This window comes from Ctenocephalides felis, unplaced genomic scaffold (genome assembly GCF_003426905.1).
Source record: "Ctenocephalides felis isolate EL2017-DRISC unplaced genomic scaffold, ASM342690v1 CF-g0.4_SCAFFOLD_03572, whole genome shotgun sequence".
Lineage (NCBI taxonomy): Eukaryota > Metazoa > Arthropoda > Insecta > Siphonaptera > Pulicidae > Ctenocephalides > Ctenocephalides felis.
Window position 1 is genome coordinate 10768478 of NW_020539726.1, and position 15784 is coordinate 10784261.

At 29.8% G+C, this 15784-nt stretch overlaps 4 protein-coding genes across 6 annotated transcripts in view; 1 reads left to right on the forward strand and 3 right to left on the reverse strand.

Moving 5' to 3' along the window:
* The window catches only part of LOC113388063 (serine/threonine-protein kinase Smg1-like), a 13861-nt gene extending 8186 nt beyond the window's left edge, over positions 1-5675 (reverse strand). Inside the window, 7 exon segments of the mRNA XM_026625473.1 lie at positions 33-132; positions 228-279; positions 633-959; positions 1043-1227; positions 1230-3586; positions 3589-4911; positions 4914-5675. Of these exon segments, the coding sequence (XP_026481258.1) occupies positions 33-132; positions 228-279; positions 633-959; positions 1043-1227; positions 1230-3586; positions 3589-4911; positions 4914-5556 (4987 nt within the window). The 5' untranslated portion in view covers positions 5557-5675.
* Positions 5676-5699: 24 nt separating this feature from the next.
* On the forward strand, positions 5700-7106 carry LOC113387564 (ribosomal RNA-processing protein 7 homolog A). 3 transcript variants are annotated; one of them, XM_026624902.1, is made up of 3 exons: positions 5700-5758; positions 5920-6046; positions 6307-7106. In XM_026624902.1, the coding sequence occupies exons 2-3, from the start codon at positions 6007-6009 to the stop codon at positions 7074-7076; spliced, it is 810 nt and encodes a 269-aa protein (XP_026480687.1). In that variant the 5' UTR covers positions 5700-5758; positions 5920-6006; the 3' UTR covers positions 7077-7106. The 3 variants fall into 3 exon arrangements, with proteins under 3 accessions (XP_026480687.1, XP_026480686.1, XP_026480685.1); XM_026624901.1 differs by lacking the exon at positions 5700-5758 and adding an exon at positions 5808-5848; XM_026624900.1 differs by lacking the exon at positions 5700-5758 and having other exon boundaries at positions 5859-6046.
* Positions 7082-11035, reverse strand: LOC113387563 (uncharacterized protein C7orf26 homolog). Its single transcript, XM_026624899.1, has 7 exons — positions 10759-11035; positions 10387-10691; positions 10063-10317; positions 8906-9115; positions 8400-8562; positions 7549-7985; positions 7082-7266 (listed from the first exon to the last, which is right to left on the reverse strand). Exons 1-7 carry the CDS (start codon positions 10835-10837, stop codon positions 7111-7113), a joined length of 1605 nt encoding a protein of 534 aa, XP_026480684.1. The 5' UTR covers positions 10838-11035; the 3' UTR covers positions 7082-7110.
* A 1195-nt stretch (positions 11036-12230) lies between these two features.
* LOC113388064 (probable RNA 3'-terminal phosphate cyclase-like protein) lies at positions 12231-15613 on the reverse strand. The gene is made up of 6 exons (XM_026625474.1): positions 15193-15613; positions 14643-14828; positions 13439-13743; positions 13066-13243; positions 12805-12977; positions 12231-12278 (listed from the first exon to the last, which is right to left on the reverse strand). Exons 1-6 carry the CDS (start codon positions 15485-15487, stop codon positions 12231-12233), a joined length of 1185 nt encoding a protein of 394 aa, XP_026481259.1. The 5' UTR covers positions 15488-15613.
* Between the last annotated feature and the right edge of the window lie 171 nt (positions 15614-15784).

A 15784-nucleotide genomic window follows, 5' to 3' on the forward strand; every position in this document is an offset into this window, starting at 1 on the left:
AACTCGACATAACAATTCAGATAGTCTTTTGCGAACATAAGTTTCTGGATGATCCAATCTGGAGAATAATTGAGGTGTGATAGCTTTCCATGGTTTTGTGGGCGTTACTGCTAAACCTGATTCCAACACCCCCTATTAAAAAGTACAGTAGTAACATCCAATCAAAATAATCATTTAGATCAGTAACAGGACACATATCTTAACTATATGTATAATTGAAATTTTACCTGCAATCCCATAGCATGTTTTACTATTAACCGTAAAAGTCTTAAAGTAGCGCTAACAGAAGCACAACTTTGTTCATTATTATTTTGCTGCTGATAGTTGGAGATATCTATAAATAAAAAGGCATCACCAAATTGTTATCTATCATAACTAATATATACGGATATATGGGTAGTACTGCCCTAAGGCAGGCCTGTGAGCTGAGTTAAACACCAACTCGATTCCGGGAAAAAGAAGTGTGAGAGTTTTCCCACTATTTATATATATGTTATATTATATATATATATATATATATATATATATATCATCAATTCTATTTGATTTAATTTAATTAATGCAATTAAACTAAACAATTAATTCTTAATTTTAATTAAGTTTAATTAAATTAAACAATTTATAATATTTACCTGAAATAAGCATCAGCAGCTAACTCATAATATCCATACATTCTTTTTTGTGACTGCTTCCAAATATTCACTAACACAAGAATATTTTCCCGTGACATATCACTCAAACAAGGAACATCCATTAATTGAGCTTCGATCATATCACTGGTATTAATAACATTTGTGTCAATGTCTTCTTCATCAACTATGGATCTGGTCTGAGTTAGAATATTTATAATTCTTTCCATTTGCTTTATGTCAATATCAGAAGGCATCACAGATTTAACTTCCACTTTATCAGAATCAGAAAGACTGGTTGTTCCTAATTCTATCATTTTCCTGCCCCATCTGTAAGACCAATTTCCTAACGCATTCCATGCCTTTGCCAATTCTGGGCATTGCCTTACTGCGCTCTTCAGTAGTTTTCCTACAGCACCATCCAATATAGGAACACTCGATCATGTAAATTATTGCTTTCAGCCCCTATATCTGGCAAAGCAGTCACTAAACGAGTAAGAGGTGCTGTCAAATCCGTTGTCAAAAGTTTATCTGTTTGCAATTGTATCCACTTAGCCAAAGTAAGTAAAATTCTTGATGATCTTCTTTTAATGTGTGCACATTTTCATTAGTTGAAACAAGCTTTTGACAAATTCCTAATGAAGCTCCTGCAGCTAATTGAATTGCTAATTCTCTATTTTCTGATGTAGCATGAAGAAGTTTAGCAGTTTCAGATATGGCCCTGGAATTTTCTATTGTCCATATTTTAGTAGCATCAATTTGAATCGAATTATTGATAATAAAATCTGTAACATTTCCTAAGTTTCCATTCGTAAAAGTAAAGTCATTTGATGATAAGAAATGTTTCTGTAACAGTTTTTTAGAAAGCTTGAAATTTCCTTCTCGTCTTGCTGCAGCAACAGTTTCTAATCTAAGATTTACAACTTCTTCAGTGAAGCTACCATTCAATGAATTAAAAAATTCAGTCCACCATAATACTTTATTCAGAAGCGTTGAGCTGTGTCTGTTATCAAACGGAACAATTTTGAAAACTGATGTATTATTTCGCAAAAGTTCTTGCAAACCATATGACACATTTTGTAGAAGCAAAGCTTGAGTGAGATATTCTGAAGGGGGGTCTCGAATGCTTTCTTGAATACAACCTTCAGCAGTTCTTATAGCATGGAATATACCAGTAGGGCAGTTCACTAATTCTTTATTGGAAGTAATTTTTAGTGCAATATTCAAAAGAGTATTTTCAGTTTTAGATAGTATTTTACTGTAAGAACACTCTGAATGTTTCAATTTATTTTGTTCATTAACTTCTATGCAATCCCAATTCGATAAATGTTCCATGTATGATAAATCATTATCTTCAAAAAGGTATAGTGCAGTAGCTTCTTCAACAGAAAACTGATTAAAGGGTATAACCATTGGATTTTTCATATTACGCTCTTCCCACAAATTCTGTTCAATTTTTTTCCAATTACATAAATCTCTCCAGAACCCTAATTTCACATAACAACCATTAATACGATCACAGATAAAGCTAATAAGTTGATTATCATAATTTTTGAATTCATCCTCTGATGTTAATTGTAGATATCCTTCTAGTGCATCTTCATATTTTCCATTTGCTTCCTCAGCAACAAATTTCAGCCAGTTCAACTTCTTTCCCACATTTTGTTTGATCCAACTGTATAAACCGAAAATAGCTGCAGCTTCATTAGCAAAAACTAAACTTGTAACAAATTTTATTATGACTCTTTCAAATTCGACTTTTTCATAATTACCAGAAAGTGTTATTTCATGTAATAACGCTTCACCTTGCCTAATGCATATTGGCATCGACATACCATGCAGCCCAACAACCATTACTGCACAACGTATCCTAGATAACCATTCCCTACAAGTAGAAGCATTTGTTCGGAAAAAAGTTTTTACAGATTTCTCATGTTGTGGTAATGCCATAGCAGTGCCTTCAACGGCATTATAAATTGCCTTTTCAAGCTGTTCCATAAAACCTAATAAAAACCTGATTCGTTTCTGCTCTTCAATCAACTCCATTATATTATCAAAGCTTCTATGAGTTTCATCAATTGTTGTAAATACCCTTGCCAAGATTTTGATAGCACCCTCTATGCTCATGAAAGTATCCTGTGGCTTTCCTAAAGGTGTTCTTAATTTATTAGCAATGCATAATTGAGCAGATTCCCACTGTGACCACAGCACTAGCGGTCGATTATCACATAGAGCAAGGTTTTTAAATAACTTAGCATTGCCTTGTCTTAAAGGCCAGCTCAATTGAAAAATTTCAAGCAGCCATTGATTTTCTTCTATTTTACCATTTAACATATAGTTCATGAAGGTTTTGAAATACAATGGAAGCATTTCGCCACATAAACCACTTTGAAAATTCCATTTCTGTATTGATTTTATCAACTGAGATCGATCTTTTGAAAATGTTTTTGGATTTGGTAGGCAGTCTAAAGTAACTGTGACAGGAAGTAAAAATAATAAAGAAGTATATTTCATTCGAATATCTACGGAGTTATTGCAAATATGCAAAGCACATAAGTCACATAATGATTTATATATGATAATGGGCCATTTTATATCAGGCATTTTAAAAATAGCCATAAGACATGCGTGAACTTTTGAAGTTATGCTGTTATCAATAGATGCACCACATTTTATCAGTTTCTGTAAGAGTCCCACAAAATCTTCATTCATGATTAAAGTAGAAACAAAGTTCTCAGAGTGAATAAAAAATTCTCGACTCCAATCCAATATTAATTCTAAAGTTTCATTTGGTAATGATGTTTCTAAAGCTTTAGACAAAATATTCATGATTATACTATAATGACCAGATGTGGGACTTGTTTCATCTTCAATCATTGTTATACCTAACATATTATAAGCATTGGCGCGTTTCTGACTGCATATTGTTAAATGGCTGGAGCCAACAAAATTGTTATTTTCTTACTATGCGCATGAAGTAAATATAATATTGAATATTGTACAGAATGATGCTCATACCATGTCTCGTGGAATGGCTGCGCTTTTAGAGCTAATAAGTCCAAGATACTAGGCTGCAATGCCCACATTGCTATGATAGAATTGCTAGCATTAGCTAATTCTGATAAACATCTCAAATAAAAAAGAATTATTAGTTTTGATTCATATACTGTGTAAACTTTCTTACTTTGGTTATCATTTATTAAACTGATAGCACCATTTGTAATAATTTTAAATGCCATATATAGATCATCCAGCATATATTTATATGCCTTTTGTAGTAAAGGGATATTTCTTAATGCCAATATGTTTTGATACACATGCACAATAGCATTTTGTATTTTTGTTGGTTGAGCCAAGCGTAAAGATAGTATTACAGAATCATATCCCAGAATAACATCAATTAAAGCAACAGGCAAACTAGCCGACACTTCTTTTATAGTTTGAGAAATCATAGCCAAAAGTGACATAATTGTTGCCACATCGAATTCTGAACATAAAGACAACTCTGATTTAATAAGTTCACATATTCCTTCAACAGAGCTTGACAGCACTTTAGATCTCAAAGAAGACAATAATAAATGCAGACTTTCATTGGCACATTGTATAAATTCAAGATTGATTTGTACTCTGACCACCTGATCAATAGTTTTCAAAAATTTTTGTAAACATTCTGTTAAAAATTGAAAAGCCTTTAATGCTCCAGATAGACTTTTCATAACAGTATTGAATACCTCAAATAATCCAGATATGCGTTTAATACAATCAGAGGGTGTTGAAGGAGCATCTTGAACAGGTGTATTACGTCCACTTGAAGGCTGGGATAACTCATCTCCATATGCAACTATATCTTCAACAAATTGACCAAGTATGTATTCAGAAAAGCTAATATCTGATTTCCAAAAAAGATGTAATTTTTGTAATGTATTGGCCGCACAATCTTTAATATCTTTAGTTTGTTCTATATCTAAATGCCAGCCAACTAAAATATCTACCATGTCAACAAATAATGGACCTAAAGATTCAGGATATGTTTTTGATAAAAGAATAATAACTTCCACCGTTGCTGTAAATATTGAAGATGAATGCGTGTTTTCCAATAAATTTTGTAAATGCTCCATAGTTGACATAGCATCATTATGTAGGGATGGTCGTTTGGAATCTATAAGTAATGTTTCGTTTAAAGCTTTCATTAATAATGCACGTACCTCCACTTCCTCGGAAGAATAACAGTTCACTAGCCAAACCCAATATCGATGAAAATCTGGGCACAGAACATAGCCCATTTACCCAATGCTCGAGCTGCTTCTTCTCGACATGGAACTGGACCTGACCTCAACACTTCAATAATATTTTCACCAAGAATATTAAAAGACCTACGAATGTACCTTGCATTATCTGGTAACACAATCATTTCTTGCAACTTATTGCATAATGACAATGCTTTATCAGGATCAGTTTCGGCGCAAAGACGTCTTAAAAGCTTAGAAATTCTCGGATCTTCAGGTAAATTATAGCTTATTCCAGTTTTAATATCGTATTCATTGTATTTACCATAGTTGGAGGTTATGTTCAACGCATCACTAGATTTGTTAATACTCATCGATTCTTGAAATTTGCGAGAATTGTAACTTTCCGAATCAAATTTTTTGAACAACGTGCCTCTAGTTCTTTGTGTAGACCCTCTTCGCTCGGAAGAACTTTTATTCCCACGTATGTCCGAACCAGATCGGACGCGCATCGTGGATTTATATCGACTATCTCTCGAGTACACCACTGTGTACAAGGGTTTTTCCTCATTATGACTATCGCTACGCTGTCGAATAGAAATTTTCGTGCAAGCTTCCTCGTCTATATTTTTATTTGAATCATCTAAATCTCTTGAGCTTTTAGAAGCCTTGAGCTTGTTGCTTGATGTATTTGATATCATCACCCTATCAACCTCACATTCCGATCAATGGAAGCTTCTTCTCATTACAAACTTGCAAAATCCTATTTATTGTATATTGTATTTCCTATTCCCATTTACTAAATGCACTAATGACAGCAGTTCTGAACATCAAATAATAATGAATCAAACAGAACCGTCAAGTGCGTCAAGTTTTCTGAACTTCAATGGCGCCAACACTAAGGTTAAAAAATAAATATTTTGCATGTTTTGTTTTAAATTTACTTAAAATTTTGCTATGAAATAACATTTGGCTACTTTTATATTTTTGAAAGTATAAATTTTTGCGAGCTATAAAACTAAATTAATTTATTGAAATAAAACCATTTGTCATTTTAATTTTAGGTTACTTATCTGTCATTAATTCCAAACCACATGTATCGAATGAGTATTTCGTAAATTATTAAATAAATAACATTGTAGATATTAAAAATGGAAAGTACAGATGCAGAATCTCTTTTTGGATTTCGAGGTATATTTTAAAATATATTTGAATAATTTAATTATGTTTTTAATAGTGAGTGTTGTCTATAACCTGCTTGTATTATTATAAGTGAAATTAAAGATGTAATTTAACTATGTATTTTGTTTCATTACTCTCAATAGCGTTAGTCTTTAGTTTGATCTCAACTCTCAAGCCATTAAAGAATGAATACTTTTTAGTACATATGACAACTTATAATTGATTTGTTTTAAAATTCCTTGACATTAATTAACTTTGTTTCTTTATAGCACTACGCTTACAATTTTCCAATGATAGTACAGATGCACATTATTTATATATAAAAGAGCATTCTGTAAGAGGACATACAGAAGACAAACCTAAAGGAAGAACATTATTCATATTAAATGTACCTCCTTATGCTACAGAAGAAAGTGTAAAACATGTATTCAATCAAGTAGGAGAAGTTTCAAATGTTATCTTTTCACAAAAACCTTCATGCGGTGTGAACAATTCAAATCCAAATGAATCAAGTCTTTTTCAACCTTCACTGCATACTGTTGGTTTTAAAGTAGCTTATATTGTGTTTAAAAGTGTTATGGCTTTGCAGAAATGCCTGACAATGAAGCAATTGATACCATTATCGACCAAAGATTTTCAAGTAAATACTGGCATACGACGATGGATCAAAGAATATAATGATTCTATTATTGATGAAACATTAATGCAAGCAGAAATTGATAATTTTATGAAAATTTATGATGAAGAAGAAAGTAGAAAAATGCAACATGAGAAATCATTGCAAGAAGCGGATGATGAAGGATGGATAACTGTTACAAAACATGGCAGAAAACCTGGTTTTGCCAGAAAGGAAAGTGTAGAAAATAAAATTAAACAAAAAGATAAGGCTGGAAAGAAAAGAAAAGAATTATTAAACTTCTACACTTTTCAAATTCGAGAATCTAAAATGAAACATTTAGTTAGTCTGCGGCAAAAGTTTGAAGAAGATAAAAAACGTATCACTCTGCTCAAACAATCACGTAAATTTAAACCATTTTAACATTAATAAAACCTTTATTTACTGTAAAAAATAATTATAAAGATTGGGCCCTCAAGGACTTAAGAATTAATGTTAACAGCTGATTATGAGGCAGTGTTTCTATTTGTGAAAATAAATATGGTTTGCTACCATACATACATTTAACTGCTATTGATATTTGCATAGCTTCTGCAAGCCTTTCCAGTGCAACCTGAAATTATATATATGTTTTATAACAGATGAATAATAGCCTTATTACAACAGAAATAACTTGATTGAAGTTTATGAAAACTCTAGTAAACACCTGGAATAATTTTGACAAAAAATCCGCTTTTCAACTTTTTTGATTAAATGATGATTTATGTATTGTATAGTCTAGCATATATCAAACAATATGTAAAATTTGTATTTTTAAATATGTGTGAAATGATAAAAAAAAAATGTTTCAATATAATAAAATTTTTGAAAATAAGCAGTTTTACAACATACTTACATCTAATAATTTATCCTCAATGTAAGTTTCATCAGCTGCCAATTCAGTCTTTACCTCTATCATTTTCTCATCCAGATAAATTTTATTATATTTGTTATCTAATCTTTCATTAATTTCTTCAAGCATAAATTGGTATTTTTTGAAAAATAAATCTTTGAATTTCATACTAGCTGCTCGATCATAATTTAAACTTGCATCAAAGTTGGATAAAGAATCTAATGTCACTATGTTATCTTCACTATGAGTAAAAACTTCTTCATCTATTATCATTTCATGATCACTTTCAGTATTGTACATTGATTTTCTATCATATCCAAATATAGAATCGAGTTTATTATCAAAATATTGTTGCATATTTGTGAATTCTTGATCTAATGCTTTTTTATCATGTATGCTACTATCTGAATAAAAATTCTTTTGTTCTCCGGCATGTCGAGCTGTAAAATTAAAAAGAAAAATGTTTATAGTTTTCATAAAGGAAGTTTGAAGCTATATATAATTAATAAAATGAATAATTAAGGGATTAATTATTTTATACTGTGAATAAATATTTGTCTTTTCAATAGTCTCAAAAACAGAATATTATTGCACTTATGCTTTTTGCTTCTGTTATTTCATCCTTATTGCTGGCTTTCAAATACATACTTTTTATGAAACAAATTTATTAATAATTGATTTAAAGTTTAATAAAAGTAAAAATTAAATGATGAAAATCTATTTTGCATCCTTTGCGGATCAACAAATAATGGCCTCAAAAATATTTATACTATCATATATAATTTATAACTTCAGTTATAAGTTATTACCAACGATTAATTAAAAAATAAAGTTTATTTTAAATTTAAATGTACCTTTATTGAACTGGTCTTGAAAATTAGATATACTACTTTCTGATAATAATTGATTTTCAGCTGTAGCTATTTGCTTTTTATTTATATATTCAGCTATCGGGGGCACTACTTGTGCTAAATGTTGGGCGCTCATAGCTGTTGGTGGTCCAGGGCTTGGCTTTACCTTAGATGGAGTTTATTTGTAAAGTCTTTTGTGTGAATGTTTCAAAAGTTTGAGAAAAAAGAATTATATGGCAATATGACATTCCTCAATTATGAATATAAAATCAATTTCCTTATCTCCTTATTTAGAAGTAAAATAAAATTAAACTAAATCAGTTAATTGATTATGATACCAAAAGACTTAAAAAAATATACAATTATATAATATCATCAATTATTTTGAATTCGGTATTGAGTATTAGAACTAATATTCAGTAATAGCTTAGCTTTACTACTAGTTTCCAAATTATTTCAAACATTTTTGTTATATAAATTTTGCACATTATTATAATCAGATTAATTACCTCCAATAGATTTTTTAGCAAACCCAAATAAAGTTTACTATATAAATGCTCAACTTGCGCATACTCTGCAGCAGGCGTTGTAAGTGGTGCTAGGATGCACCATTTGAACAGACCTGCAAATGGTGTAATTGCTGCCATTGCAATTCCGCCACTTGGAAGAGCAGCTTGTGTTTGATGGGCTGCCATACATAAAGATGTGTCTTCGCACACCTGGAGTAGTAATTTTGATTTAGTTAACATTTTAGAAAAATCTCATACAGCAGATATTTTTAAGATATTTTATCGTCAGAACAATTTCAAGATATTTCAGCATTATTTACTATATTGCTTCAAGTAATCTGTCACATTATTATAAGTTTTTCAAGTATTAAATAATATTAATGTCAATTCAGCTTCGTATTAGCTTTCATCAATTTTTTACTCTTATGGGTCTAAAATATATTTATAAATGTTTTACAAAAGTAATAAACAAATTCTAAAAAACCATTTTTGGTGCACTTATAGCATTGAAAATAAGGTAACTATATTATTTCAAGTCAAAACCGGGACTGTAATTTTTAGTTTTGGTAATCCGTAACCGGACGAGTGGGGTTGGTATGAAAAAAATTTTAATATTTTTAATATAAAGAATAATATTTAAGAATGCTATAAAAATCTTTTCTTTGAATGAATTGATTTTTTTAAATCAGAATTACAGACTTTATGCAAGAATACCTATTATTCGATAATAGGTTATATTATCTTATATTATTTTTTTGCTTTTAAACTTTTTATTAAATACTGTTTAATTTGCTTTAAAATTATCTTGAAAAAGCAACATCAAAATGTTTTCATAATTTTTGTAAATTTTTGTCAAAATTATTAATGTAAGAGGGTATTTTAACCCGACTCCTATACTCTTTGTACATAACATTTTCAGATATTTGATGGGTAGTTGTAATTCTAATTTAAAATGAGAGCAAAGATTTAATTTAAGCCTAAACTTTTTGAAAACCTCTGACAATCTGATCTAAATTCGAGACAAATAATGTTTTTAAAAAAAATGGGACACAAGTGGAAATATGGGACTGACCTGGCCAAACCGGGCCATATGGTCACCTTAATTAAGAAGCATGTGTCAACGGATAGAATTATAGCTTGAAAAACTTATTAAATACCCAGTTTGTAATGATTTCCAAAAGCATAGGAGGTGGTGAAGAAAACCCACTTTTGGCATCAACTTTTAAATAATGCTCTGCTACTCCTGTCATAAAATTAGCTGTAAATCGTGGAGCAAGCTGCCCAAGTTTGAGTAAAGTATCTTGTTGTTCAGATGACTTAAAGAAATCTTTAATTAAATGTTTACATAAATCAAGACTATGAGATGAAGTACATCCTAATTGTTGCATCCAAGTTCCAACAGCAAGAAGAAGCTAAAAGTAATAGAAAAACAAATGTAAAATATATGAAAAGTGTATATTTTAGCAGCATTTAATATTTACTGATGAATATCCAAAAGATATAGCCAAACTGACTAATTTCCATAAGGTTTGTGCTCTTTTATTACTCATAGTCTCTCCAAATAATGACAAAAATACAGTATTTTTAATAGTTTCATCTCCAGACTCTTTAAAATAATTTGCCAGTGCAAATATTAACTGCAATTCCTTGACACTCTGGTCTTTAAGTGAAACCTCAACAGTATGTCCCTTAATATCTGTTTCACAAAATAGAAATTCTGCACTTAACTCCATTGCAAGATCTATTTGCTTGGTGGAAGGAGCATTGCGACCACAAATTAACTTTTCTGTAAATGAGATTTTTTATGTAAATTATATATTTTTTTAATTTACTGTGTTGTTTTAAAAGTATACCTATGATAGGAAGTGCCTCTTTTGCGCAAGCAGGAAATTGTAATTTCCTTAACAAATGTTTATAATCCATATTAGCCATAACTTCAAGATACTATTAATGTTTGTGAAAAGTTATGAAGTCGAATTACATAGTACATTAATAAACGATCGATCTCAGTGAAGAAATAAAACAAACCATAATAATAAATTATATTTGACGTTACATTATGAACAATAAACTAGCGCAAGTGTAATAGGAGCAGGAGCTAAACTGTCAAAGTGATGTTTGACTTTGAAGTCACAGCGATGGTTTGGTTAGGCTAGGTTAGGTTATACATAAAAAGTACTTTTAAATTACACGCATCATTGAATGGCGCCACATGCAATATTTGCCGTTTTTTTTCAAATCAGCATATATCCTCTCGTAATTATAATCAATTATAAATACTACTACTATAAACTACTATAATGAACTAGCTGTTAAGGCAAGTTGCATGAACTTTCTGATATGTATACCTAATCAAAATCAACTTAGTCAATAAAAATTGAGATTTAGGAATTTAGGTAAAATTAGTTCAACTGTATATTTCGAATTATTCAATACGATTAAAATTGATTATTTTCAAACATACTCATAACATCTGCAACTGTACAAACTAAATTAACTATTGTTTGACAAATTTTACTTTATAAAGTGTAGACGTCAACTGTAATCAGTAGCTGTCTACGAAACACCACTGAATGCATAGATAAAAGAAGACTAGAGTAAGACTAACCTATACCCACACCCCACACATGTTAAAAGGACTTTTTGAGATCCGTAACTGGCATCTTCATCGTCATCTAATTTTTGAGGGCTACTAATTTTGAAGGTACCTTCAAAGTTATGAGTGTTATGAGTATGAAGATAAAAAAAGAGTTGCCGGAGCATATCATGTGATAACTCTTTTGTATCTTCATACTCATAACATCTGTAACTGTACAAATTAAATTAACTATTGTTTGACAAATTTTATTTCACCTATTTCGTATTCTAAATTTCGATAATTTACAATGTAAGTGCAGACGTCAACTGTAATTAGTAGCTGCCTACAGAAAACCACTGAATGCATAGATAAAAGAAGAGTAGAGTAAGACTGAATGTACTATGATTATTTTTTATAATTCAATTGAATGTTTAGAATTTCTACAATTCAATTAATTGTTTACAATTATCAGTTATTTTTACAACTACAAGTTATACAATGGAATCGCTTATCGTAGGCCTATAATATATATTATTACAAAGAAACGGTTCGGCCGATCTCTCAAAACTGATCAAAATGTTTGAAATCAGTTCCACCGTTTTTGAAAAAACGTCGACGAAAGGTCAAAAATCGACTCACATAAGAACACACACGAAACGCCGAGGAAACATAAACTTCTTTTTCAGGAAGTTAAGAAAACAAACTAAGCTGACTTTTAGTGTCTACACTCTCAAATTATAGTGCTGTTCAATGTACGTCTTTTACTTCAATAGAATATGAAGATATAACTATAATCTGTAATTCAACAACAAACAATATTATTTGAACTAACTTTATTAATTTTTTTTAAATATGTACTGTAAATGCCAATGATCTTTTGATCTAATATTGCACTTACTTTTCAGTGGACAAGCACTTGTTCATTGTTTTAACTAGTTATTTGATTTTTTTTAATTCATTGGTTTATTAGTCTTATAATGAATCAAAGACACTGATGCACGATTTATAAATTGATATAAATTTGCATGGAGCACTACATATTCTGTCAATAATAATTCTAGATAGATTGAAAGTGAGATTTTTAGTTGGATTTTATTTCATTCCATGCTCCTTTCCTATTTAACATGGTTTGCCTCAAATATTAAATATCTTGTTACTCACACCATTTATGTTAAAAAAACGCCAATTGCACAATCATAAATAATAATACTCTTTAATACTGATGACGTATTTTTAAACTATTTTTAAAATTAACAATAAAATAAATGCAATATTATATTAAATAATTAATTATATTTTCTCATTTTTACAATTATGTAGCTCGTTTATTAATATTTGTATACCCTATACCCACACATGTTAAAAGGACTTTTTGAGATCCATAACTAGCATCTTCATCGTCATCTAATTCTTGAGGGTTACTAATTTTGAAGGTGATACCAAAAAATTCTCTAAGGTGTCGTAAAAAACCTATTGTATACTGACTCATTGGACCTTTAATAAAATTAGATGAATGTAAAATATTTGAAATAATATAAATGAAATGCTATGACAGTATTTGTGATTGCAGAATATGTAATACCTGTTAAAAATTTTGATATATCTTTTGGTCCAAGTGCCATCCATAAAGTAGCTAAACTTTGAGCTGAACTATCAACGCAACCGCCCCTATAAATTTCATCTATTAATCGATGAGCTACTTCTTTTCCAATATCCTCTGGAACAGTAGGTTCCTCACCGGGAATTGATGGTTTTGAAACCTAATATAAATGTACAGAACATTTTAAAATATAAAATTGAATTAAAAAAGGTACAAGTAAACAGTAACAGCAAGCAAAATTGTTGAAAAATAATGCCAAACTTGTGCAATAAAACTATGTGTAATTTAATCCACAAATATGAATCAATTATGATTATGATTTATTAAGAGGCAATTAAAATAATTTGATACTTACACATTCTGCAGCATAAAAAATATTATTCGATGTTTCTGCAACAAGACAAATTCCAAATCCTGGACTTGCTCCTGCTTGTGGTCCTTTACAATGGTCAGTATTTATATAGACATCAGGAAGAAACTTCAGTAGCACAGATTTAGCATGTTCAACTATTCTATTTGCAATTGCTGGAGAAACACGAGCTGCATACACAGTTCCTCTAATACGTTTAACCATTCCTGAATCCAACTGTTGCACAGGTCTCAACTTATTTTTTATGGGACATTTGAATAAAACTTCTCCACCTCCTTTTGGCATCAAACCTTTGAAAAATGTAATAGATATTTATTACAGTAATTTAGAGCAATATAAAGTTTTACTTCAATTGAGTAAAAATTATCATTGATTACAAAAAGAATAGGAAATGAAGAATATAGAAGAGGTTCTTTTAACCGTGTAAGATATTAAAAATTGACTAATTTGGTTGTATTCACTGTTAGATATTTATTACAGTTATTTTGAGCAACTTATTTTTTATGGGATATTTGAATAAAACTTCTCCACCTGCTTTGGCATCAAACCTTTGAAAACTATAACAGATATTTATTACAGTTATTTTGAGCAATATTAAGAATTACTTCAATTGAGTGAAAATTATCATTGATTACAAAAAGAAAAGGAAATGAAGATTATGAAAGAGGTTCTTGTAACCATGTAAGATATTAAAAATTAACTAATTTGGTTGCATTCACTGTTATATATTTATTACAGTTATTTTGAGCAACTTATTTTTAATGGGACATTTGAATAACTCTTCTCCACCTCCTTTTGGCATCAAACCTTTGAAAAATGTACTAGATATTTATTACAGTTATTTTGAGCAATATTAAGAATTACTTCAATTGAGTGAAAATTATCATTGATTACATAAAGAATAGGAAATGAAGAATATGGAGAGGTTCTTGTAACCGTGTAAGATATTAAAAATTAACTAATTTGGTTGTATTCACTGTGCTATGCTATATAATTTATAATGATATTAAGCAATTCATGTTTGAAAAAGTTACATTATAAATATGTTATTAATATACACATATTTATAGTATATATATTTGTGTTGTACTTCGAAAAAAGCAATATAAATTTTTCTTGGATTTGATCATTGTTTGAAGCACTAGATAATACATACTAGATTAAATAAATAAACGATCTAATATAATACCTCTCTTATTAATTTTCAACGTAAGTCCATCATCTACTAAAATGAACTTCAGTAATGTTGGTAAGTATGTATCTTTTATATAATCGACAGATGGGGTATCTGAGCTGTTTGTTACACCTTTCAATGTAACATTTAGTGGATTTTTGCAGAAAGGACCTAACGCAAGCAAAACTTCTAAGTAGTATCCTGTAAAACATAAAAATTACAGTATGAACACCATTTTCAATTAATTGAAATAACTACTAACAGGATAAAATAATTCATTTTTAGGTCTTATATGCATTAGTAAATTAAATAAAAAAAATAGATTGGTATGGAACCATTATCTCATATTAAATAGTAATAAAAATTCAATATTTCTATATTTTAACATTATATTTATAATGTCAGATGCATCGATTTTTAGTTAAACATAATTTTAATAATTTTAATTATTATTATTATAAAATGAAAGAGAAAAAAAGAACAAGCAACTTTTGTGCCTTATTATAACAAATATAAAAATCCATAATAATTTAAAATATATTAAACATTTTCAATTGATTTGTACCTATTCCTCGTTGTACACAACAATCGTGAGTAAATGTCCCTCCGTGAAGTAATCCAGGTTGATATTTTAGAGCAGTACCAGTTTCATTTAGCTCAACATTTGTGCCATTGGTTACTTTATCAAAAAGTCGAATTAAGTTTACTTCATATTCTCGCAGACCAGGTTCATTATCATCAGATCTTATGTCTTTGATTTGAATTTTTTTTCCACTCAGAGTTGCCAAAAGTAATCTCTGACGTAAATAACTACTTCCTTTGAAAATTAATCCTTCATGAGTTTTCTCACAAAAAGTCATGTTTATTTACAGATTTTTTACTATGTCGTAAGGTTTAATATTATATTTTCTTTTGCTACTGCAATTCTGCAGTATTTCAGTATTGAAATAAACAACATAACCTAAATGTTCAAGTTATTGACAGAACACGTGTTTGATCATATACAAATGTGTGTGTCTAGACTCTAGATAGTGATTGGTGTCTAAGCTAAATTAACGAATGGTTTTTGTCAACCGTTTCCTTCTCGCTAATGAATCAACCGTTTCCTTCTCGTTAACAAATCAACCGTTTCCTTCTCGTTAACAAGTCAACCGTTT